Here is a 21,572-nt window from a genome sequence, read left to right on the forward strand (position 1 = left end):
GGGCAGGAGTAGGGGCAGGGCGGTAGGGGTTACTATTATTATCGGCGCTTATCGATAAGACGGTCCAAAAAAATGGCCCAAGAGTCTGTCGGTCGCAGAGCGGCCACTGAGATTTTCTTTGCGACTTTGCGCACACCACACCCCGGTCGGTCCATTCATCAATTGACTGCTTTTTCCGCTCTCGCAACCCGCCAACATGTCTGCCGGAAAGAAGCACGCCCGTCCCGACGGGGAGGAGCAGGCCGTTCGCTCCTCCAAGAAGGCAAAGACCGACGAGGTTGCCAATGCCACGACCGACGCCGATGGCTCCGACTTGAAGGCCGAGAAGAAGAAGCAGAAGAAGAAGGACAAGAAGGAGAAGGAGAAGAGGGAAAGGGGGGAGAAGAAGGAAAGGAAGGAGAAAAAAGAGAACAAGGAGGACGCCGACGAGCAACAAGACACCGAGATCCCCGACGCCGACGCCGACGCCGACGCCGAGTCCGGGCCCAAGGCTGAGAAGACGGACAAGAAGAAGGATAAGAAGAAGTCTAACAAGTCCAAGTCATCCGAGGAGCCTATCGCCAGCGCTTCCGATGACGAGATAAAGGCTTACCTGACCAAGGAGGAGATCAAAATCGAGGACCCCTCCAACAGCTCTCTGCAGCCCATCCTCAAGTTCACCCAGCTTCCCACCTCCAAGCTCATCGCCAAGAAGCCCTTCGCCGCCTACAATGCCCCCACTCCCATTCAGGCCGCTTCCTGGCCCTTCACCCTTGCCGGCCGCGATGCGATCGGTATTGCCGAGACGGGTTCTGGAAAGACCATGGCCTTCGCTCTGCCCTGCGTCGAGAAGCTTAGCATCCACTCCAAGAAGGCGTCCAAGGACTACCGCAGCACCCGCCCACGCGCCGTCATTGTGGCACCCACCCGTGAGCTGGCCATGCAGACGCACGAGGCTGTCTCTGGGCTGGCTTCTCAGGTCGGTCTCACGGCCGTCTGCATCTACGGTGGCGCGAGCAAGGATGACCAGCGCGCGCTTCTGCGCAAGAACAGCGGTGCCGATATCATCACGGCGACCCCCGGCAGATTGAAGGACTTCCTTTCCGACAACACTGTCAACCTCGGCGACGTCATGTTTGCCGTGCTTGACGAGGCCGATCGCATGCTGGACAAGGGTTTCGAGGACGACATCAAGCTGATCTTGGGCGGCTGCCCGCCAAAGGAGGAGCGCCAGACCCTGATGTTCACTGCGACATGGCCGACAAGTGTGCGTGTTCTCGCCGAGAGCTTCATGGTCAACCCCGTCAAGGTCACCATTGGCAACCGCACTCGCGCCGGCGAAGATGGGAACAGCAGTGGTACCGTCGAGTTGCAAGCCAACAGCAGAATCGAGCAAAAGGTCGAGGTCGTCGATCCCCGGGGCAAGGAGCAGCGGCTCTTGGAGCTTCTCCGTGAAGCACAGAAGGGCTCTGCCAAGAACGACAGGATATTGGTGTTTTGCCTGTACAAGAAGGAGGCGGTGCGCGTGGAGCAGTTCCTCGAAAGGCGAGGCATCCGCGTCGCTAGTATCCACGGTGACCTCCGACAGGACCAGCGTACCAAGAGCCTGGAGGCCTTCAAGGCCGGTACCACATCGGTGCTGGTTGCCACAGATGTTGCCGCCCGTGGGTTGGATATCCCCGAGGTTAAGCTTGTCATCAACGTCACCGTAAGCCCACTGTCGCCCCATGACAAAATCACCCAGGTGACTGACCTGTCTTAGTTCCCCTTGACCATTGAGGACTATGTCCACCGCATTGGCCGAACAGGCCGTGCCGGAAAGACAGGCAAGGCCATCACGCTGTTCACCGAGCACGACAAGGCGCACTCTGGCTCGTAGGTTTCCGCTCTCCCGCATCTGATCTCTTGGTGGCGTCACCCTGACACTGACCCTCTCCGCACACAGCCTCGTCAACATCCTCAAGGCCGCCAAGCAAGATGTGCCAGAAGATCTCTTGAAGTTTGGCACGACCGTCAAGAAGAAGGCCCACGACTCGTATGGTGCTTTTTACAAGGACGTGGACATGACCAAGAAGGCGACCAAGATAACTTTCTAATTGCTTATACTATCGTACATAGAAGGGAGAAAACAGCGTGCTATTTTGCTTTTGGTCAATTACGTCTCTACACCTGCCTCCGTCCTTTGATCGCTTGAAATGCAGACAGTAAAAACTGTCGTTCGGAAAATGCCCTGTTTTTTTTTTTTTTTGGTCACTGTCAGCCGTCATCATTTCTCCCATTTTCACGAGGCAACGGGTCAACTCACAGCACCCCCAAAAACACCACCCCCACCCCGGCAATCTTCCCCAACCCGATCAACACCTCCTTCACCCCTCCCTTGCTGGTGAAGTGTAACCCCCTAACCAGACTCCCCGCCACCACGGCCGCCCCGACTCCAACCCCGCTCGGCAACACCTCCCTCACATCCGCTTCCACCCCCCTCTGTTTGAACCAGTTGTTGATGAACCCCCAACACCAAACGATCCTACAAGCCATGTTCACCCCATTCGCCCAGACCAGCCCCTCTGCACCCATGTCGAGGACCTTGAGGGTGATGAACCCGGCCGAGGCAAACACGAGACTAAACACCCCCATCCAGGCTGACTGCTTGTGGACCTGCTTCTCCGTGGCAACGGACGAGACGAAAGCCTCGGTTATACCGTTGATGGCGAGTAAGGGGATGTAATAGGTGTATAGAGAGAGGGTGGCACCCGCACCGGACGTGAGCCACTGCTTTCCTGCCACGACGGACAACAACAAAGGAGCAGCGACGGGGGCGAGGGAGGTGATGATCAGGGAGAGGAGGAGGTAGGATTTGAGGAGGGAGAGGAGGGACTGGGAGGCTGTTTTTTCCGGGGTGGGCGCGGTCTCTGTGGTCTGCTTTTCGGAACTTTTATCTGAAAGAGGGGTGGAAGGCGAGGAGAGCAACCGGGAAAAGTAACTGCGCGAGGACTCCTCGATGGGTTGGAAGACGAGACGGGCGAGGAGACCGCCGTAGTTGTTTGCTAATGCATAAACACCCTGCGAAGTGGGGGAGGAGAGGATAGAGACGAGAAAGGTGTCGCCTTGGGTGAGGAGGTGTTTTAAAACCGACTGAGAGAGCAAGGAAGACGTGAGTTTGAGGGTGGGAGGGTGGAGGTACTGCCCCGAGGAAGAAATTGGTCGGGGAAGCAAGGAGAAATTCTCTCTTGATGCAAGACCGGAGCCGCTGTGGAGATAGACGAGGAGAAGACCAGTTCCGTAGCCTAGCTGGCCGAGGGCGAAGGGCAGCACTCCAAGAGACAACTCCCGACGGGCACCATAGACGGCTGAGCCAAGGGTGATGGTGCAACGGAGGAAAGTAGCGATGGACTCGGCGGCGGCGCGAGCTGAGAATTGTAGCCGAGTTTGCATCACCATGAACGCTGGTTCGGAGAGGAGTTCCACGATGGCGGCGAGGGCGTAGATGTAGAGTGCCACGACGAGATTCGGAGCTGAGGCGAGGGTGGAGGTGCTCAGTGAGTTGAGGTAAAGCCAGCCAAAGAAGAAGGACAAGGGAAAGCCTAGGCCAATGGCAAGGTAACCCAGGTTGACGACGGCTTGGGCGCCATTGTTTTGCTTCTTGCTGCCCTGGTCATCTGAGAAGGAGGAAGAGTCCTGGCGCTGAATGGCCACACGCAGACTTTCCCTCGCAAAAAAGATGACAGAGAGATAGTAAACTTCAAGTTGGGTCGAAACGCCAAGCAGTTGAGCGGTTAGAAAACGCAGCAGGACCTGGTTGGCGATGAAGGTGATGGCGCGGGATATGATTTGAAGGAGGATGAGCACGGACGCGCCCCGGAGAAGGCGAGTGCTCGTCGTCGTGCTTGTCGTCGTGCTTGCTGCCGAAACAATCGGTTCCGGTTTTGAAGCGGCGGCAACATCTTCCGGAGCGCCCATTCTTGACTTTTTTGGCGGGTTTCGTTGTCGATGTTTAGTTTGAGTTTGATGAAGCTCGTCGATGCGATCGCAACCGTGGTGGGTCGCCACGTGGCACCCCTGTCGCCCCTGAAGCCCCACTAAAACCACCTTCAGGGGCACAACAGGTACCCAAATAGGTTTAGAAGTCTTGCTAGATACATACCATGCCTTACTATTAGCCGTCCAGGTCACAGGCACTTGAAGATCCCGTCGGCTTGCACCCGCAGCGTTAGGCAGCGGGCCCCTGACCTGTCCATAAAATCCCTTCCATCGTCCAAGTTCTTTGGGTCCTAGGTACTCTTATTCATATTTTCTTCTCAAGTTCTCAGGTTCACACAGAAAGAATCTATCTACCAGGCCATGGCCGACAATATCTATCCGCCTTGGGGTCACCTCCCCGCCGAACAATATCTCCTCGTAAGTATTTACCCTGCTCTTCACCCACCTATCCTTGGTAACCTAGCCTTACATTCTTTTCCCAATTAAAGCGCAACTGGGACCACTCCTCTCCCCTCCCCCCCTCCGACCAGACCAGATCGCTCATAACCCGATTCCTCTCCCTCCCCACCATCCCTCGCGAATGGGACACCGTCATTGACCGCTTCGACGGCTCAGTCCTCGACCTGCACCATCCCACTCAGCAAGAAATCGACACCATCCTCGCCCGTTGGCGCCCACAGGCCATCCGCGTCGTGGCACACACTCTCTGGTCCAACAAAGACTCAAGGGCTGACATTGCCGACGACGCTGTCTGGGTCCGGACATACTACCCCACGGATCCAGCCGAGGCAGAAACGGCGGCTAAAAGATGGAGGGAGCTCATCGACAAGAGTGACATGTTCTACATGTATGACGAAATTGCTTCACCTCAACGCACGCTCAACGATAGGGAATTGTTTGACTTTCCGGATGCCATGCCGTGGCAGGAGATGGTGCACAAGGTCTTGATGCTGCTACCCGAGCTGGCGACTAGCGTGGATGCTTCGTTTTATTATGATCGCAAGAATATTGCGGATGTGACAAAAGGGCGTGAATGGGAAGAGGTCCGAAACGATTTGAGGGAGTGGATGAGGAAGTATCGCCCTGTTCCAACGGAGGGCCGTAGTCTGGAAGAGTGGGAAAAGAAAGTAATGAATGCATTTGACGTGAAGAGGCTTCAGCGGAAGGTGATCAACAGGGGGTTTGTCGTGGCGGATAAGCACATGTTTGAGACGGGGCAGCCGCTTTTTTTGATGCTGGATTTTCACGGGGATATTGTCCGGTGGGTGAGGCCAGATGAGCGAGAGTGTATAGGCTTCTCTATCATCTCGGGGTCGGATGACCAGGGGTGCTTGGAGGAAGGGAGTTATTTTGACGAGGAGGAGTATCCGGAAATGTGTGGGGTTGGGGAGAATTATCAGCTCAGAGGAAAGAACGGGGCTGTTTTGTATGGGCTGGGGGGTTTATTATCCGAGGACTAGGGCTACTTCAATATGTGAGATAGAGGCTGCGTGCACTTCTTACCCTACCCAAACACATCAACGGGCAAAACAATGATGGAACCGAGCCGCAACTTCACATTTTGTCCTTCACACTCTGTCCTCCCTAAAGTATCGCGGCGAACCCAAGGGCCAGACCCAAGAAACCTCCAACAATGCCATTCCTTCCGGCACCCGCTTGAACTGGCGTGCTGCTAGTGCTTGTGGGAAGGACCAGGCTGATAGTGCCATTGCCAGTCGCCGAGACAGTGAGGCTCGCGGTAGGGGTCGGCTCAGGCTCAACGGAGATGGTCTCAGCTGCACTAGTAACAGTTGTAACCGTCTGAGAAGGAGTTGGCACGACCACGGTCCTAGTATATTCATTGTACAAGGATGTGGCTGCGGCAGCGTTCGTTGCAGTCAAAGAGATGCCGGTAGACGTTGTGACGAGAGTAGAATAAAGGATCGTTGTGGTTGCATCGACGTGATAGGAGTAATAATAGTAGTAGTAATAATATGTGAAGGTGTACCACGTATAGTCAATGACGGTAATCGTAGAGGCCGGGACCGTGGTGATGAGCGTGGTGATGGTAGGGGCTGGGTCGTTGATGGTGGCGGTAGCCAGGGGGGTTTGGCCGTCGGGACAGTTACGGGGAGGCATTACGTACGTCACGCCGTCGGAGCAGCAGATGGCTCCCGGTGGAACGCACTGAAAGGGACCTGGACATCGAAGCCAGCGAAGTCAGCAGTCAGTCGTGTCGAAGAAAAGTTCTAGGGGTGTCACTCACCGGGGCAGGCAGGAATCCAGCCTGGAGTCCGGCAACGCTGACGTTCTTCGAGATGAGCATCTCGCTTGCCAATCGAGCCATCACTAGATGCCAGGGCGGAGCCAAAGAAAGAGTATAGTGCCAATGGCAAGCAAAAGAATGCCTTTGAGCTGACCATGATGGGCTATTGAAGCGAGGGTGTCGAACGAGTGACTTTTGAGCAAGAAAACCCGAACACAACGGGGCAAGAGGATGATCTATCGACGATAATCCAACAGAGGAGCACTTAGCTCAGTTATTGGATTTATACTCATATTTGCATTCAAGGCCCTGTTCTGCATACCAACACCTCACGGTCAAAATCAGGAACAACCCCCCTGATCCGGAACCGCGGAGCGATGTCTGATTCGATTTGCTGGTATTAGCATGCAGCCCTCTCTCTAACATTATGAGTGTGGCTGGTCCATGGATTCTATCGGGATTGGACACCTGTATCTGCAAGATTCAGGGAATCCCAGGCAGTCGGGGCTGAAGTTGTCCCGCTTACGACACGATCCTTTGTCCAAGACACGCAAAAGCCAGAGCCTTGCGGTTGAGTAACCACACCAATGTGGCCTTGTTTAAATTAAGCATGTGGCGGCGGTGCCCAGCCCGCTTCTGTGTGTAACCACTCGAATAGAAATAGAAGAGATAGTGATTTGTTCAGCATGAGCTAAAAGTGTAGACTCGACGACTGTAGCAGGTAGCTGTAATATCCGTGTTGATGTTGAGGGTTCCGATTTCTGATTGCCCCCACATGATCCACAAATCTCCAATCAGAAGCCTCCTTTCGAGGTCTACTTTGTCACTTAGTTCGAAGCTTGAGGTATAAGCTGCTTGCTCTCAACCTCAACCCTTCTTGATATCTACTTCATACACTGGTCCTCAATCTGCCTTCCACTCTTCTGGCCGTTCTTTTCATTTCCTTCTGATTCCCATCGCCCGTATTCTATCCAATAGCGAAAAATACCGCAATCTAGCTTATGCAGCGCCGCACGTCTGGCGGCCACAACAATGTTGTCGCTGCATGATGAACTCCCCCTCCACCCCCCCAGGCTCTCTAGCTTTGAATCGAAATAAGAGAAAGAATCGAAAATCCCAACAGACTAAGTGCCATCGTAATGATGTAGGTAAAGAGGTAGTATGTTGCTTGTCTAGTACGCTAAGCTAGGCCGTTAACAACAGGTAGAAGTTTGTCATAAAGCTAGCCAAGTGCCTCGAGTTTCTGGAGGGAGAGACAGGCTTATAACTCGACATATACCACAGCTCGTCTTCATTCCCTTAAGACTCAACAGTCCCCATGAATGTTCAGCTCAGTTCAGAGTTAGTCAAGTGTCCAGATGTCGCCCTCCACCCAGTTTCAACCGCTTCACTGGCCCTCCTTTCAAACTACGTGCAAAAACCCTTGGGTTTCTTCCAGACTTTCCCACGATAGAATTCTGTCACAATTCTCACGCCCCAGGCTCCCCATCAGCATTGCTTGGAGCTGCGCCGCCCACTGCGAGGTGCACGCTGAATGTACTGTGTGGTGTATAGTGGATTCGAGAAGTACATATGTCCCGCCAAAAATGTACTTGACGGGGGATGTTTTGGGGTTCCAAAAATGGTGGGTCTGGGCTTCCATTTTCGGAACCCCCAACATCGACACGGGTACTAAGAGTGTAGTAACATCAATCTCGGGTCGTGTCGTATATGTAGGTCAGTGTTTGCGGCACATGGTGCCAACAAGATGTGAAAGCTTTGAGTTGGGCTTTGATGTCAGTTGCTGGTTGGTAGCGGTGAGATCGTCTTTTTCCCTGACAATGATATGTTCGAGGCATACTAGTAGGAATTCCAGATGATAGCTGAATACCTACCTAGGTAGGTAAGTACCAGTTTAGTCCATCCATACCTGGTAGTTTTAACAACCACGGTTCCAAACTCGATAATCTCGTCGAGTACGCGGTCGTGGCAAGGACAGCATGATTCAAAGGTTTGGGAGCAGAATGAAACCTCGAATTGGGCGACAAGAAGCCTGGACGTGCCAACGAGTGTAGGTATATTGTGGAAATAGGCCGAAATTTCTGTCCTCTTTAAGGTGGTAGGTATATTTCGCTATACTGAAGGTGATAGGCGCGTCTATGACATAACCAGACTTGGAAGCTTCTGTTCGACGGGCCGGAGATGACGCGCGGTAGGTTCAGCCACGGGTCACGTCCAGTACAATATCGAAAAGTAGGTTGATAGCATGGCTGGAGGGAGCAGTTCAAGCACCCACCTCGACTGCACCCCTCCGCAATTCTTGCGCGAGGAGTCGCTCCGCAGCAAATGCCGAAAGCTGGTCGCGATGTTGCAACGCTCGACTCGGTTCCTGACTTGGAGATCTTGGCTTGCTTCGGCTCCGTCGCCAGGGAACCGACTTCACTCTCAATCCGCACGGGGAAGGAGCCGCTTTGAGTGTTCTACGGAAATACAACGCCGATTCGCTCTCTTGGTAAAATTTTCACTGCGGAATTCCAGCAATCGGGAGCTCCCGCTTGGTGTTCTATGGCAGTTCGCCAATCGCCGCCATGATGCGCGCCTATCATAGATCTGAGTACCGAGTCCATCAGCACCCGATGCTACTCTGCTGGCTACTCCTAGGCTAGGTAGCAGACTGCTCCTAAGGCGAGTGACCGGTGTGTCGAGATGAAGAGATCCCGAATCTTGGCCATCACCTGGTGCCGACCTACCTGTGCCATAGGAAAACCGTGCATGATAACAGAATGACTGGGTAGTAGGTAGACAACACCTTTTTTCAACGACGCTGATACGATGGATGCCGTGACAACTATAAGAAAGGCAAAGTTTCCTCACTCCTCGTAGTTGCCTATCATTCAGCTCCCCCACCAGCACGATCCTGGTCCTCTTTTTCCAGCTATGAAGTTGAATCTTGGAAGCCTCGCCCTCTGGGTGCTCTCAGCGGCACCAGTCGCTGAGGCCCATTACCGCTTCAGCAAACTGCTCGTGAACGGCAAGCTCTCCGGCGACTGGGAGTACATGCGAGAGAACAGCAACGGCATCATGCCCACGAAACAGTTTCTCGCACCCAGTGACGACTTCCGGTGCAATTCCGGCAGCTTTGCCAATGCTGGAAAGACCAAAGTGGCCAAGGTCATGCCTGGAGATACCATCGGCTTCCAGCTGTGGTACTACGCGACGATGCAGCACCCAGGGCCGTTGACGATCCACATGTCCAAAGCCCCCGGCGATGTGCGCAACTATCGCGGTGATGGGGACTGGTTCAAAGTTCATCAGATGATCATCTGCAAGGCCCCGAACCAATACCTGGTAGGTCGTTCTCGCTGGGCACGTCTCTGATATACATGATACTAACAATAGTGGTCCGCTGTTAGAACGATAAGGACTGGTGCACGTGGGACCTTGCCACCGTCCAGTTCACCCTCCCCCGCGACACCCCCCCCGGTCAATATCTCGTCCGCGTCGAGCACATTGCCCTGCACGGTGCCCAAAGCGGTGACACAGAGTTCTACTTCACTTGCGCACAGATTGAAGTCGGCGGCAATGGCAACGGTAAACCGGGACCCATGGTGAAGATCCCCGGACTCTACGACTCGAATGATCCGGCATTGCGTTTCTTTATTTATGGCGCGCGGTCGTATCCTTATACCAACGTTGGCAAGCATGCGGTTTGGACAGGTGGCAGCGGTGGCGGGAGCTCGCCGGCGCCTAACCCGGCCCCGTCGAATCCGCCAGTCACCAACCCATCTCCAGGTGGTGGCACGGCGCCTCTTTGGGGTCAATGTGGAGGGAATGGCTGGACGGGCCCGACACGGTGTGCGGAGGGAACTTGCAAGTTTAGCAACGATTGGTATTCGCAATGTGTGCCCTGAAGGATTCAGTCATTCATAGTGTGACAGGGGGAGGAGACTGGCTGAGATAACCAGGAGAAATGAGGCACAGCTCTCTGGGGAAAGGTTTCCCCCAACATTTCCAGGTTGTTATTGGTCAATCGAGAGGTACCTTGGTCAATAACACGTGCTTACCTACCTTATATGTACACTTTCGTGCCTCTTCCAAAACCAACAATGCCTGCCAAACTCAGGTCCCGCTCGTGATGTAACATGAAGTGAGCTCCTATCCCGATTAAAATCTGCACTGTGTGTTTGGTTGGTTACAGATGGTTCGGGAAAAGGAGGGCAATTTGTGTCTGTCTAGCACCTAGGTACCTATACAACGTGCAGGTAGGTATCCGTCTAGTTGTCTTCCTCAGTGATATCTCCTCTATCCCGCCATCATGGTCTATTACGACATCACCCCTTCCAAGCAGGCCAGCCTCCCCCGCTACCTTTACCACCAAGCCACCTTCAGACCAGCCCCAGTTCATAGCGTCAACCTTGCCGGCCACACTGCCATCGTAACAGGAGCCAACTCGGGCGTCGGCTTCGAAGTCAGCCGGCAATTTCTCGACCTTGGTCTGACCAGGCTGATCCTTGCCGTTCGAGACGAAGCTAAAGGCGCCGCTGCTGTACAAAAGCTTGCTCTCAAGCCTGATGGAACCAAACGTGAATCTGGCGCCACTGTCGAAGTCTGGAAGCTCGACCTTTTCGATCATGGCTCTGTTCTGTCGTTTGCAAAGTGAGCAAAAGAGACGCTGGAGAGACTCGACATCATTATGCTGAACGCCGCGATGGGGGTCCCGTCCAAGCGTGCTTTCCGCCCAGAAACGAGACACGATGAGACACTTCAGGTGAACTACCTTTCCACTGCGCTGCTGGCTACCCTGTTGCTCCCAGTGGTCAACAAGACAAGAGCGAATCGACCCGCTCCGACCCGCATCACGTTTACCTCCTCCGAAGCATCAGCTTGGGCAAAGCTCCCACTTGGCAAAAAGATCCCCATTCTTGAGACGCTTGACAAGCCGGAGGAGGACGTGGACTTGGCAGATGGGATGTTTACCTCGAAGCTTCTCGGTCAGTTTTTTTTGCGGGAGCTGGCAAAACGAGCGCCCGTCAAGATTGCGGTCATCAATGGGGCGCGTCGCCTGGCATGGTGAATGACTCCGAGTTTGACCGCGAATTTAAGAAGACGACCACGGCGGCAATAATGCAGAGGATCAAGATGTGGGTGGGAAATAGCTCGGCTGTGGCGGCGAGAATGGTCACGTATGCGGCAGCGGGGTGTGGGGAGGACACGCATGGGGAGTTTTTGTCCTTTCAGAAAGTGGTACCGTAAGTCTTTTCCAACGTTTCAGAAATATCTCTTCGGGGAAAAAAAGAGGATATGGCTGACTGGTTGGAGATAGCATGGCTCCCATTATTTACACGGGCGAAGGGGAGGTCATATCTGCTCGGTTGTGGAAGGAGACAATGGAAGAGTTCAAGTTTGCGAACGTGGACAACATCATCAACAGTTTGGGCTGAGATCTTGCCGTACCAAAGTCATTCCACGTCTCCTTCGTTTCCTATCCTCGGGCGTCCGCATAACACTTCTACCTCGTCATTTATCCAACTTGTAACCCAATTCCACAAAACTTTCGGCCACTCAACAAACACGATGGACAGTCCTACCTCGCCCCCTTTGACACTTCCGCCCCAACCCCGCCCTTGGACTTCCACAAGCCCAGGCAGCCCGTAATATCTCAAGATAACTCGCTTGTAACCTTTCCAGCGCCAGCTGCTGTCTAGCTTGTCTGTCTGGAAAGGGCGAGGTGCCCAGAGACCTCTAACGTGGCTAGTAGAAAGGGCGTGAGACCAGGAAAAGATAACATGAATGTACCCAGAGTCGAAGGGCGATGGGGGATTAGGCTTGTGCTTGGATGCTTGTTTCCGAAGACGGGTGCGCGAAGTGATGGTGGTGGTGCGGGTGTAAATAGAACTGTTTGATGTTCTTGAGTCGAAGAAGGTTGTGTTTGGTAGTTGACCGCAGTGGTACACATCGCGGTGTTCTCCTTGATATACCCTCATGCTTCCATGTGTCTGTAGTATTTCTGTTTCTTGTGAATATACCACAGGGCTCAAAGCAGTGTGTGACGCGACTTCATTGGTGAACTCAGCGGACCCGTACAGAGGCAGCCTGGGTGGGAATGGAGCAACGTTGATGTAGCTTTGGTCTAAGCTGTGATCCTGCTCGAACTCTCGATGAATGTCGAATCCCGCGCGGTGTTCCTCCTCGGTGGTGAATGAAGACGGGGATTTCGAGACAGAGGTCCAGGACGTAGCCAAGGCTGCCTCTGATTCAAGACTCCATGATCCAAACCCATGATCCGACAAAACGCTGTTCCTTCGATTCGGTATCTGATGCCGGACTTGTTGTGTGGATGAAATATATGGTCGTGTAGATGGAGAGCCCCAGGTTTCGGTTTCGGTTGCTTTAGGCGATGAAACGTTGTTTGTTGTGGTATCTGGTCGAGGACAGCCATAGTTTTCCAGCCAAAACTTGCATTGTTCGCAAACATTGGTTTTGGTTCTGCAATCGCTGCAGCGTTTCCAAGATCCTCTGGGCACCCGTCCATTCCATTCGGCGTCTGACCATTCCTCGCGGTCGGACACTATTTCGAATACATGCATATCTTCACAAAGGGCGTCCATGGTGAGGTATAGAAATCGGGTAACTGATGATAGAAGATCGGTAAATACTGCAGCAGGTAAAGGTAGTCTTGTCGAGGCCTCCTACCTAGCCCCTATTTGGACGATAGCGAGGGTGCACTCTTGGCTCAGAGGCGGAATTGTCCGGGATCACCTGACAATGTCGCGTCACTTCAAGTACTTACATTGCATAACACATCTAGAATTATGATATCTGGCAGCTGTTGAGATAGTTATGCTGTGTCTTACCTCTTGTAATTTCATTTACATACATGCTAGGGACACAATGTTTATGTTCAAGCATCCCGAGACGTGACTGATCGGTGCGGGGTTCGCGTCTATTGACGCAATGGAAATACCAAGGAGATATCGAGCCCTCACAAAGTGTTGAAATTCCACAAATTTGCATCACTGTGTCAATGTCCCGAAGACACTTAGGTGCACTCACCATGTCCACCGACTCAGTTCTTTCTGAAGCTGATGCCGTTCGCCTGGCCTCTCGGCGCCAGCTTCCACCTCCTGTGCCAGCCTACCTCCCGACCAGCCCCAACTCGCCTCTGGCTGTCGGCAAAGAGCTGTACTCCAAGATCCAATCTGCTCCTCGGGTCCTGGAACAGAGCTTTACCATCCCCATCCGCTCAGGCAAAGCTTGGACTGCCTCCGCCGGCTCCGTCATCCGCATCAGCACACCCGAAGGACCTCAAGTAGGTGATCTGAACATCTGGTGCGCTTGACCCCTCGAGATATCATCGTCTGCCCATCGACTAACCCCCAGTAGGAATCAACACAACCCCTCCGAACGCTTCTGGGCCTCTCGCACCCGCCAGCTCCACTCCACCCACCTCACCACGCACGACCGTCTCTGGTCCTGCCTCCCCTACATGCGCCCCCTCCTCACCATCCTCTCCGACTCTCTATCCTGGTACGGCACCGACTCCAACGGCGGACGCGTCCACGATCTCCTCGGTACAAGGTGCGACCCCTACATCAACCATCTCTTGTCTGGGGGCCAAAGCTACAATCATCACTGCCATAGCAACCTTGTCCGAGCCGTCAGTGAGTTTGGCTTAGAAGAGAGGGACGTGCATGATGTGATTAATTTGTTTCAGGTTACGGGGCTGGATGAGAAGGGAAGGTATTGTATGAGTGCTTGCCCGGCGGAAAAGGGGGACTACATTGAGTTTCTGGCCGAGGTGGATGTGCTGATGGGGTTGAGTACTTGCCCCGGGGGGGATTTGAGCCTCTGGGGCTTTGGGGCGGATAGCGAGAAGGAGATGGAGAAGTGTTGCCGGCCGTTGAAGGTGGAAGTTTTCCGGTTGGAGGATGGGGGTTTGTTGGAGCGGGAAGGGTGGAGGGAAGCGGAGGTGAGTGGGTACAAGGGGGGTCACGGACTCGGTGCTTGATGTTTACACGTCTAGTCCTCCACCAGGCAGTGGGGTCTACCTCAACTTTGGACACGACGTCGATGGGTTCACGCTTGGGGCACATGTAAATGGTAACAACTAACTCCTCAATGCTTCCCAGTATCAAAATACAGACTAGTATTTGGTCAGCTCTGGCGTCCCAGCCGCTCGTGGATGCGAGAACTTGGTCTCAACAAACACCTTCTGCATGCCGTCCTCCTTGTTGTCAAATTTGTAGTAGACCTTGTCCAAGTCCTCGAGGCGGACACGATGCGAAATCATCTGCACCGGGTCGAGCTCGCCCGTCTTAATCTTCTCTAGCAACTCCTCCCAGTACTTGTGCACGGGGGCCTGGCCGTTGCCAATCAGGCGGATGCCGCGCTGCATCAAAGATCCAATGTTGAAGTGGTTTGTCTGTGATGAGGGTTAGCATGCTGGCAACAATTATAATCGTAGAGGAGTAAAGCATACGTATCCAACATAGACACCAGTAACACCGGCACGACCGTAGTTCCTCACACCCTCAATCATCTCATTGATGATTTCACTCGTGTCCGTCTCGGCTCCCAAGCTCATTTCCAGCCAGTGCATCCAGCCCTTGGCGTACTCTCCAGCGGCGCACTCGATAGCAACGTCTGGGCCACGCCCACCTGTCAACTCCTTCAACTTGCTCACCACGGTGTCCTTGCTGGTCACCCCAAAGCTGAGCTGCTTGAAATCCAGCACCTCAATCTTGTCCCGGTGCTGCTTGGGCCATCTCGACTTGATGATCGACAGCCTGGGCTCGGTATCGACAAAGATAACCTTGCTGGCACCCTCGCCGACTGCAAAAACACCCGCCATCTGCCCAACAGGCCCGGCACCGAAGATAGTCACCACATCACCGGGGTATACGGCAGTATCCTTGACAGCATTGTAAGCCGTCGGCAAAACATCAGATAGCCACAACGCCTTCTCATCTGGAACATCATCTGGAATCTCCAGCAAGTTTACGTCGCCCAGCGGGACCCTCACATACTCGGCTTGACCACCGGCAAAACCACCCGTCAGATGCGAATACCCAAAGATGCCAGCTGTCCTCCCTCCGTACATGGCCTTGGTGGTGGTGTTCGAGTTGGTCGTTTCGCACTGCGACGAAAGCTTCTGCTTGCAGAAGAAGCAGTCACCGCAGGCAATCTGGAAGGAGACAACGTATCGCTTGCCAACCTGAACCTTGTCGCGGACGGCGGAGCCGACCTGGTCGACGACACCGCAGAATTCGTGGCCGAGGATATCGCCCTTGTGCATTTGGAGGACGGCGCCGTGGAGCAGATGAAGATCGGAACCGCAAACGGTGGTGCCGGTCACCTTGAGGATGACGTCGCGGGGCTCGATGATTTTTGGTTTGGGAACGTCAACTGTTGTTGATGTGGTCGTTAGCGATTATTCTTGGGGAGAATTGGCGGACGCAAACATACCAATCTCGACCTTTTGCTTGGTCTGCCATACTAGAGCTTTCATCGTCTCGTTAGGGTCGCCGGTGCCCTTCTGGTTGAAGTTGGAGACATCCTGCTGGATGATGTTATTGTCATCGTGGCCGATGGCCTTCTCGACGGCATAGGCTGCTTCTGCTGTTGCCATTTTGTCCAAGTATTGTGGCTGTCGTGTTCGATTCGCGTGTCCTGTGGTGGAATGGAGGTCAAGGGCCCCAAGTGCTGAGGGCCACTGGTACCTTTAATCACCGGTGTTGCTAGATCCATGGCGTCAGACGGTTGCAAGATAGGACTCCGATTGGGCCAGTGCTGTAGAGGGTATGACGATGTTTCCCCGTCATTGTCGATGGTGGTTGAAAGAAGCAGGCGAAAAGGAACGGCCGACGTCATTGATCGAGATCCAAATCCTACTTTGGCCTCAATTGTGGGCCAGCCTTGGCACGAACACAAGCCTTATCTTATCGCCCGTGTTGCAGGAAGGCAGGTTCTCACCTCAGGGCGAGTTGCCAGGTAGCTCGCTGACTGTCCCGACACAATGCGACATTCCACCGTCACCAAGCGGCAGATAGAACTCTCACAGCAGTTGATGAACATCATGATACAGCAGAATTCCACCGGCGGCGGCACACCGTAAACCCCTTACCAGAACAACGCCATTCATAACACCTAGGTACCATTCAGTCAATTTATCCTCACCTAGCTCCATTACTCGGTTATAAGTTGCTGCCTGAAATTTATGGGCGTTTTCTTTTTGTTCTAGGTCCCTATCAGATGATTGGTCTGACTAAGACAGATGCATGTCAGCAGCACCCAGGAATTCCTCAAATTCCTTGGCAATGAACTCAGCAGCAATGGGTTCTCCAAATCCCGGGTCACCAGCAGTCCCACGGCCTTCATCAGATAACACGGGGTGGACAGCAAGCAGTTCGGGTTCCAGCCACAACGGCAACAATTCTCATGGCAACATGAGTTCTCGACAAGAAGTCTTCATCAGTTATCGTGGTTGGCCAGACCACCGTCATCCACTGTTCACCCAACAGGACGCAACCGAAAACCTGAATGGGACTCACTGGTCCACAGGTTTTGAATCATGGTCGCCCTATCTTGGCGGGCCTTGTCGGGGGTTGAATACAAGTCCCTTGAGGCCATATCCCAACTGGGACTTACTTGCCGAGGCTGGGCGGCATGACACCACAGGGAAGAAAGGTCATCTCAAGGAATATGCCCCATCACCTCGGGAGGAAGTCCCAAGCTGCCTTCAGCGAAGTCTAGAATCAGAGGCTTTGGTGTCACCGTTTACTGAGGATGATTCCTGGCCATCGGATTGTGGGAAGGCACAGGGCACACCTACAGCCACCTCTCCTTGGACCGTCACTCCCCCTGAACATTCCGAAGAGAAGGCCGAGGAGCTGGAGCATGCCCAATCTTTTGACTTGAAAGACTCTGCATATTTCTACGACCATGACGGCCGCGATCACGCAAGCACACACCTTGAAGGCCATGCGTTGTCCAAAACACCTATTTCGCAACCAGCAGTCACCAAGACTGCCCCCGTACTTGGACCAAGCAAAGTGTGGGGTCTTCCGCCAGTGAGTACAACGATAACGACTAGCCTCTTGAAAGATACACTAACCTGTTCCAGCGAATCCGTCGCAGAAAGAAAACAAAGCCGGTTGGCGAGAGTCCGCCGAGCAGCAAGGTCAACCCCATCGATAAACCCAAACCGAAGAAACGGGGTGCTTTTACCGACGAAGCCAAGAAACGCAGCACGGCCCTGACTCGCCAACTAAAGTCATGTATCAGGTGTCGTATGAACAAAGGGCGTGTATGTCTTCTTATCTAGGTACCACGGACTAGAACGAATTCTGACCGCCTCTTCCCCATCAGTGCCTTCCAAACCCTTCCTTCCCTTCCGGACCCTGCCTCACGTGTCAACTTATGACTGGCCCAACAGTGAGCAAGATGCCATGCTACCGCTACATTATTACGGAAGCTTCCCTCTATCGCGAACAAAAGGCCCCCTGGCAGATCCTCAGTCGTCGCTGGCAAAGCATGGACATTGTCGACATTTGGTCGTCCGACTGGGCACCCTCTTCTCGTATCAGAACCATCATGGTCAGCCACCTCAACGTTCCAACACAATTTGCATTTCAGGTCAGAGAGTTCATTCCCACCGCTGGCGACATCTTGGAAGACGAGGTTACCGACCCTGTGGAAGGGACAGTAATAAAAGTCCCGTTGCCGAGGTTTGCAGTAGCGGATATGAAGGCCACAGCGGAGAACATGAGGGGCTTTGTAGATGGAAATGTCCACAGCTTCATCACAGCCATGGTGGGGCGAGATGAGCTGCTGTGGGGGACGTATTTGATGGCTTTCAGGCAGGTTGGATTGGCGAGGGTGAGTTTGATATTGAAACAACGTTCCAGTTCATCTTGACATGCTGATGGATCACAGACAAAACAAGAACAAACCCTCCTGTCAAACACATTCCGTCTTTGGGTTGTGTGCCGCATGACAAGCTCACCAGTGTACATCTGCGGAGACGACAAGCTTGGAGGCACTCCGCACCCGCTTTACGACAACCGCGTCATGATGCCCTTGTTGATGACGGCACAATTTGAGTGCATCAACTACACTACCTTTCTAAGACCATGGAGCAGGGCGGTGTTGAAACAGCTGAACGACTTGGTGTTGGCGAAAAAGAGAGAATACTGGTTAACCATTTATTTGACAATGTTTGTGTTGTTGCACAGCTGCGCCATGATCACCAAGCGGGACGAGGAAACCGCGAGGCAGTTTAGGATACCTGTCAGTGTCAACTACCCTGTACATATCCCGAATAGGGCTGACTGAACAAATAGGGTAAATACGCCAACCCAGCCAGTATCAGAGAACATCACTGTGGTGCCCAGACGATGCTTGCCCACTTTCACTACATCAACCGAGGGGTCGTTCCCTTTTCGCTGCCACTGCATACAAAAGATGGAAGAAGTGATCTGGCCAAGGCAGCAAATTTGACCGAGGAGCAGGTCAGCTTTGTGAGAATGACAGCCGAGATGGTCAAAGACAGCGCAAGACGTATGGGGTCTCTTCATTTTCCCACCGTTGATGTCACAACACTGACATATAAGCACAGAAAGCACCATGAGAACTGTCCGAGAACAGGAAGACGTCGGTCACGATTTGTACTGGGTTTCTATGCTCTATGACCAGGAGTGGAGGCCAAAACAAAACGAGTGAGGAGAAGAATAAAGACCTAGATGTAGGACAAAGCCCGTTCCAAATACACGGAAGCAAAAACTAAACCACCGCCCAAAGGATCAAGAAGAACAGACCTGCTGAATAAGCACTATCGGAGAAGATTCCTCAGTCACAGGAACCACCCGTATTCAACACCCTCCCCGTCACGGGGTGCCTCAACGGAGCATAGTCCCAGTACCTCCCCCTCTTATCACTCCCCTCCTCCTCAAAATCATCATCAAACACCCTCGCCCAAGCCAGCCTCAACGGCCGAGGCAGGTTCCAGCACATTCCCTCATCATTATTCAGCCAGATCCTCACCAGATGCCTCGGTTTACTCCCCTGTACATTCTCAAACGCTTCTCTTCTGTGAAGCAAGCCGAGGTTGTTCACAAACCTGATGTCACCCCTCTCCATCCGGGGTTTGATCTCATGTTTCTTGGCGATAAAATGAACCGCGTCGAGGGCCTCGGCTTGCGCCTCTGTCAACCCTGGAATAGCCTTGCTCCGCGGGGTGAAGGGTGCGTGGCCGACGAGAAGACGGCGGGAAAAAGAGGTGATGAGGCGGTGGTCGTGAAAATACATCAGTGCCCGGCGGTAAAAAGGGGGGTCGCGGCCGTAGGTGTCAAACGGCCAGTCGGGGGAGGCGAGGGTGTGGATGAGGTCCGGGCGGGTGGCCGCGAGCTCGTTGTAGACTGTCCAGGCTGAGGCAAAGGTGGATCTGCCGCCTGAAGAGGCGAGCTCTTGGGTGAAGAGACAGAGTGTGTCGGTTACGGTGTCGGTGTGGAAGGGTTTGTCGGAGGAGTAGATGCTGTCGTGGAGAGTGGACTCAGCGGATTGATCCCCCCGCTGCATGACGTGGATGAGCATCGAGCCGCGCTGGTCCTGGCGGCCGCGCCGGGAGGCGACGTAAGACGAGAGGCCGAGGTAGATGGCGGTCAGGTCGGCGAGGGGGTAGTCGTCGGGGTCAAGACCGCGGACGATGTAAAAGCCTTTGCCGAGATAGATGTCGTTGCAGATGCCGGACAAGATCGGGCCAAGGTCGGGAAGAGGGAAGAGGTATTTGGTCACTTTCTGAGAGTCGAGGTTGTGGGATTTGAAGAAGGTGAGGGCGGCCAGAATCTCGGTCTTGTCAGACGGGGTGAGGTGGTAGACGTATTCGTCTTCAGAAGGGAATGAGTTTGAGGTCCAGACCAGGGGTCCTGAGAGCTTTGTTGGCCAGCCGTCAGGCACCGAGGTGGGAAGACCGCCTGCTTTGACACGAGCTGTCGACCGAGCACGGTATTTGGCTTCGTCGACTTCATACTCAATGTCCGCGCATTTGCCTCCGTTCAGGCGAGCATCTACGTCCGCTTGTTCGAGCCGGACACGATCGATGTTGAAGCGGGCACGCAGACCCTGAGAGTAATAGGGTGCCGGAGCAGTAGTGGCATCACTGAGCATGGTCATGTTGCGTACCTTATCCGACTAAGGAGTTGACATGGAAAATGGAAGCTGGGCGTGTTGGTGTATTGGTCTTGTGACAAGATGGCTGGCATGGAGAAAGAGACAGAACTCCGGTCGAGCATTTCTTCAGCTCTTATAGACTATTTCAGGATGACCGAAATCTCAACAGCCTCACATAGGCCTCAGATACCTGCTCCATCAGTGACGCAAGCCACTCGGAGGTAATCATTATCACCAGTGAGCTATTGTGGATACAAGCCAAGGCCTAAGGTGTGCTTTCAGTCGGCGATTGGGCTGACCTTCAAAGTGTCGGCCGCCTGCCTGTCGAGTGAGGTGCCGTGGGCTGATGGTCTGGACGAGTCCACTGGATGACTTGGGGGCCATGAGGAGTTAGATCATCACATTGGCCTTTCAGTGTGTTGAGTATCACATTATTATTATAGAACAACAAGACCGTATCTTACCCCGTCGTGTGCTGGATTAGCCAGACCTGGAGAACTTGAAGGGTTTTGACTAAAACTTGTGACGAAATTTGTCTGTCAAGAACTATTGCTCAAGCATCCACCATGCGTCTTTAGAATGGGAACCGTCAGCCCACTTGAATGATCAAGAACTGAAGAAGTGAGAGGTGGGAGTAACATCTCACACCACGCCGGGCTTCCGACAACGCGCAGGTGCGTACATTCTCACGTGTACAGATTTGATATAAGTCCTGTGACACAATACTAGTTTCATTTCAGTCTCCCACTGTCTATTACTCCTGGTTTTATGTAATTGGCATGACCGAGACGACAGCACACTAGGTAAGTGAGTAAGCAGCCTTTTACGAGGAACTCAGGCTGTACAAGCACCTACAAGAGCTGACAACAAATTATCTGCAGGACCAAGAAAGTCTGACTTGGAAGCACGGTAAACATCCCGTCCACGGACTAGGCCACTTTCTACACCGACTGACTTTAAATCAATCTGTACCTTAGGTATCTGGACCGTAAGCATCGATGTATACTTCAGTGAGACCATGACTCAAGCAAGTGTTAGAAACAATCAGAACAATACTCGGAAATAAAAGCCAAGGTAAGCAAGACCTAAGTTGAAGGATCAAGCCTACAGCCTTACGTGTGTAACTGAAAAGTAAAGCATGCTTAAAGTTCCTATCTAGGTAGGCAGCCATATTATGCTTGCACCGGGAAACTCTGATGTCAGCCAACGCCGCCGAACGGCAGTT

The 21,572-nt window shown here is 53.4% G+C and overlaps 10 protein-coding genes across 10 annotated transcripts; 5 read left to right on the plus strand and 5 right to left on the minus strand.

Moving 5' to 3' along the window:
* Positions 1 to 196: 196 nt before the first annotated feature.
* Positions 197 to 2,075, plus strand: DBP3 (RNA-dependent ATPase; the record flags this gene model as incomplete). Its single annotated transcript, XM_062946293.1, is given in 4 exon segments — positions 197 to 452; positions 471 to 1,687; positions 1,742 to 1,854; positions 1,925 to 2,075. 4 exon segments carry the CDS (start codon positions 197 to 199, stop codon positions 2,073 to 2,075), a joined length of 1,737 nt encoding a protein of 578 aa, XP_062799866.1.
* Positions 2,076 to 2,142: 67 nt separating this feature from the next.
* Positions 2,143 to 3,936, minus strand: RFT1 (Oligosaccharide translocation protein rft1; the record flags this gene model as incomplete). The annotated part of the gene is made up of 2 exons (XM_062946294.1): positions 2,143 to 2,209; positions 2,285 to 3,936. 2 exons carry the CDS (start codon positions 3,934 to 3,936, stop codon positions 2,143 to 2,145), a joined length of 1,719 nt encoding a protein of 572 aa, XP_062799867.1.
* Positions 3,937 to 5,419: 1,483 nt separating this feature from the next.
* On the minus strand, positions 5,420 to 6,821 carry QC764_400330 (uncharacterized protein). The gene is made up of 2 exons (XM_062946295.1): positions 6,203 to 6,821; positions 5,420 to 6,134 (listed from the first exon to the last, which is right to left on the minus strand). Exons 1-2 carry the CDS (start codon positions 6,357 to 6,359, stop codon positions 5,542 to 5,544), a joined length of 750 nt encoding a protein of 249 aa, XP_062799868.1. The 5' UTR covers positions 6,360 to 6,821; the 3' UTR covers positions 5,420 to 5,541.
* Positions 6,822 to 8,977: 2,156 nt separating this feature from the next.
* On the plus strand, positions 8,978 to 10,246 carry QC764_400350 (uncharacterized protein). Its single transcript, XM_062946296.1, has 2 exons — positions 8,978 to 9,529; positions 9,595 to 10,246. Exons 1-2 carry the CDS (start codon positions 9,119 to 9,121, stop codon positions 10,090 to 10,092), a joined length of 909 nt encoding a protein of 302 aa, XP_062799869.1. The 5' UTR covers positions 8,978 to 9,118; the 3' UTR covers positions 10,093 to 10,246.
* A 250-nt stretch (positions 10,247 to 10,496) lies between these two features.
* On the plus strand, positions 10,497 to 11,255 carry QC764_400355 (uncharacterized protein; the record flags this gene model as incomplete). The annotated part of the gene is made up of 2 exons (XM_062946297.1): positions 10,497 to 10,837; positions 10,862 to 11,255. The coding sequence occupies 2 exons, from the start codon at positions 10,497 to 10,499 to the stop codon at positions 11,253 to 11,255; spliced, it is 735 nt and encodes a 244-aa protein (XP_062799870.1).
* Positions 11,256 to 11,640: 385 nt separating this feature from the next.
* QC764_400360 (uncharacterized protein) lies at positions 11,641 to 12,789 on the minus strand (the record flags this gene model as incomplete). The annotated part of the gene is made up of 1 exon (XM_062946298.1): positions 11,641 to 12,789. The coding sequence occupies one exon, from the start codon at positions 12,787 to 12,789 to the stop codon at positions 11,641 to 11,643; it is 1,149 nt and encodes a 382-aa protein (XP_062799871.1).
* A 236-nt stretch (positions 12,790 to 13,025) lies between these two features.
* QC764_400370 (uncharacterized protein) lies at positions 13,026 to 14,322 on the plus strand. The gene is made up of 2 exons (XM_062946299.1): positions 13,026 to 13,510; positions 13,565 to 14,322. Exons 1-2 carry the CDS (start codon positions 13,206 to 13,208, stop codon positions 14,187 to 14,189), a joined length of 930 nt encoding a protein of 309 aa, XP_062799872.1. The 5' UTR covers positions 13,026 to 13,205; the 3' UTR covers positions 14,190 to 14,322.
* Positions 14,251 to 16,250, minus strand: QC764_400380 (uncharacterized protein). The gene is made up of 3 exons (XM_062946300.1): positions 15,647 to 16,250; positions 14,661 to 15,586; positions 14,251 to 14,603 (listed from the first exon to the last, which is right to left on the minus strand). Exons 1-3 carry the CDS (start codon positions 15,807 to 15,809, stop codon positions 14,325 to 14,327), a joined length of 1,368 nt encoding a protein of 455 aa, XP_062799873.1. The 5' UTR covers positions 15,810 to 16,250; the 3' UTR covers positions 14,251 to 14,324.
* Positions 15,710 to 20,820, plus strand: QC764_400390 (uncharacterized protein). The gene is made up of 9 exons (XM_062946301.1): positions 15,710 to 16,331; positions 16,466 to 17,250; positions 17,304 to 17,486; positions 17,549 to 18,058; positions 18,116 to 18,469; positions 18,523 to 18,739; positions 18,798 to 18,923; positions 18,981 to 20,584; positions 20,655 to 20,820. The coding sequence occupies exons 2-7, from the start codon at positions 16,498 to 16,500 to the stop codon at positions 18,899 to 18,901; spliced, it is 2,121 nt and encodes a 706-aa protein (XP_062799874.1). The 5' UTR covers positions 15,710 to 16,331; positions 16,466 to 16,497; the 3' UTR covers positions 18,902 to 18,923; positions 18,981 to 20,584; positions 20,655 to 20,820.
* QC764_400400 (uncharacterized protein) lies at positions 19,028 to 20,350 on the minus strand (the record flags this gene model as incomplete). The annotated part of the gene is made up of 1 exon (XM_062946302.1): positions 19,028 to 20,350. One exon carries the CDS (start codon positions 20,348 to 20,350, stop codon positions 19,028 to 19,030), a length of 1,323 nt encoding a protein of 440 aa, XP_062799875.1.
* Positions 20,821 to 21,572: the final 752 nt, after the last annotated feature.

The sequence above is a fragment of the Podospora pseudoanserina genome, chromosome 4 (genome assembly GCF_035222485.1).
Source record: "Podospora pseudoanserina strain CBS 124.78 chromosome 4, whole genome shotgun sequence".
Classification (NCBI taxonomy): Eukaryota; Fungi; Ascomycota; class Sordariomycetes; order Sordariales; family Podosporaceae; genus Podospora; species Podospora pseudoanserina.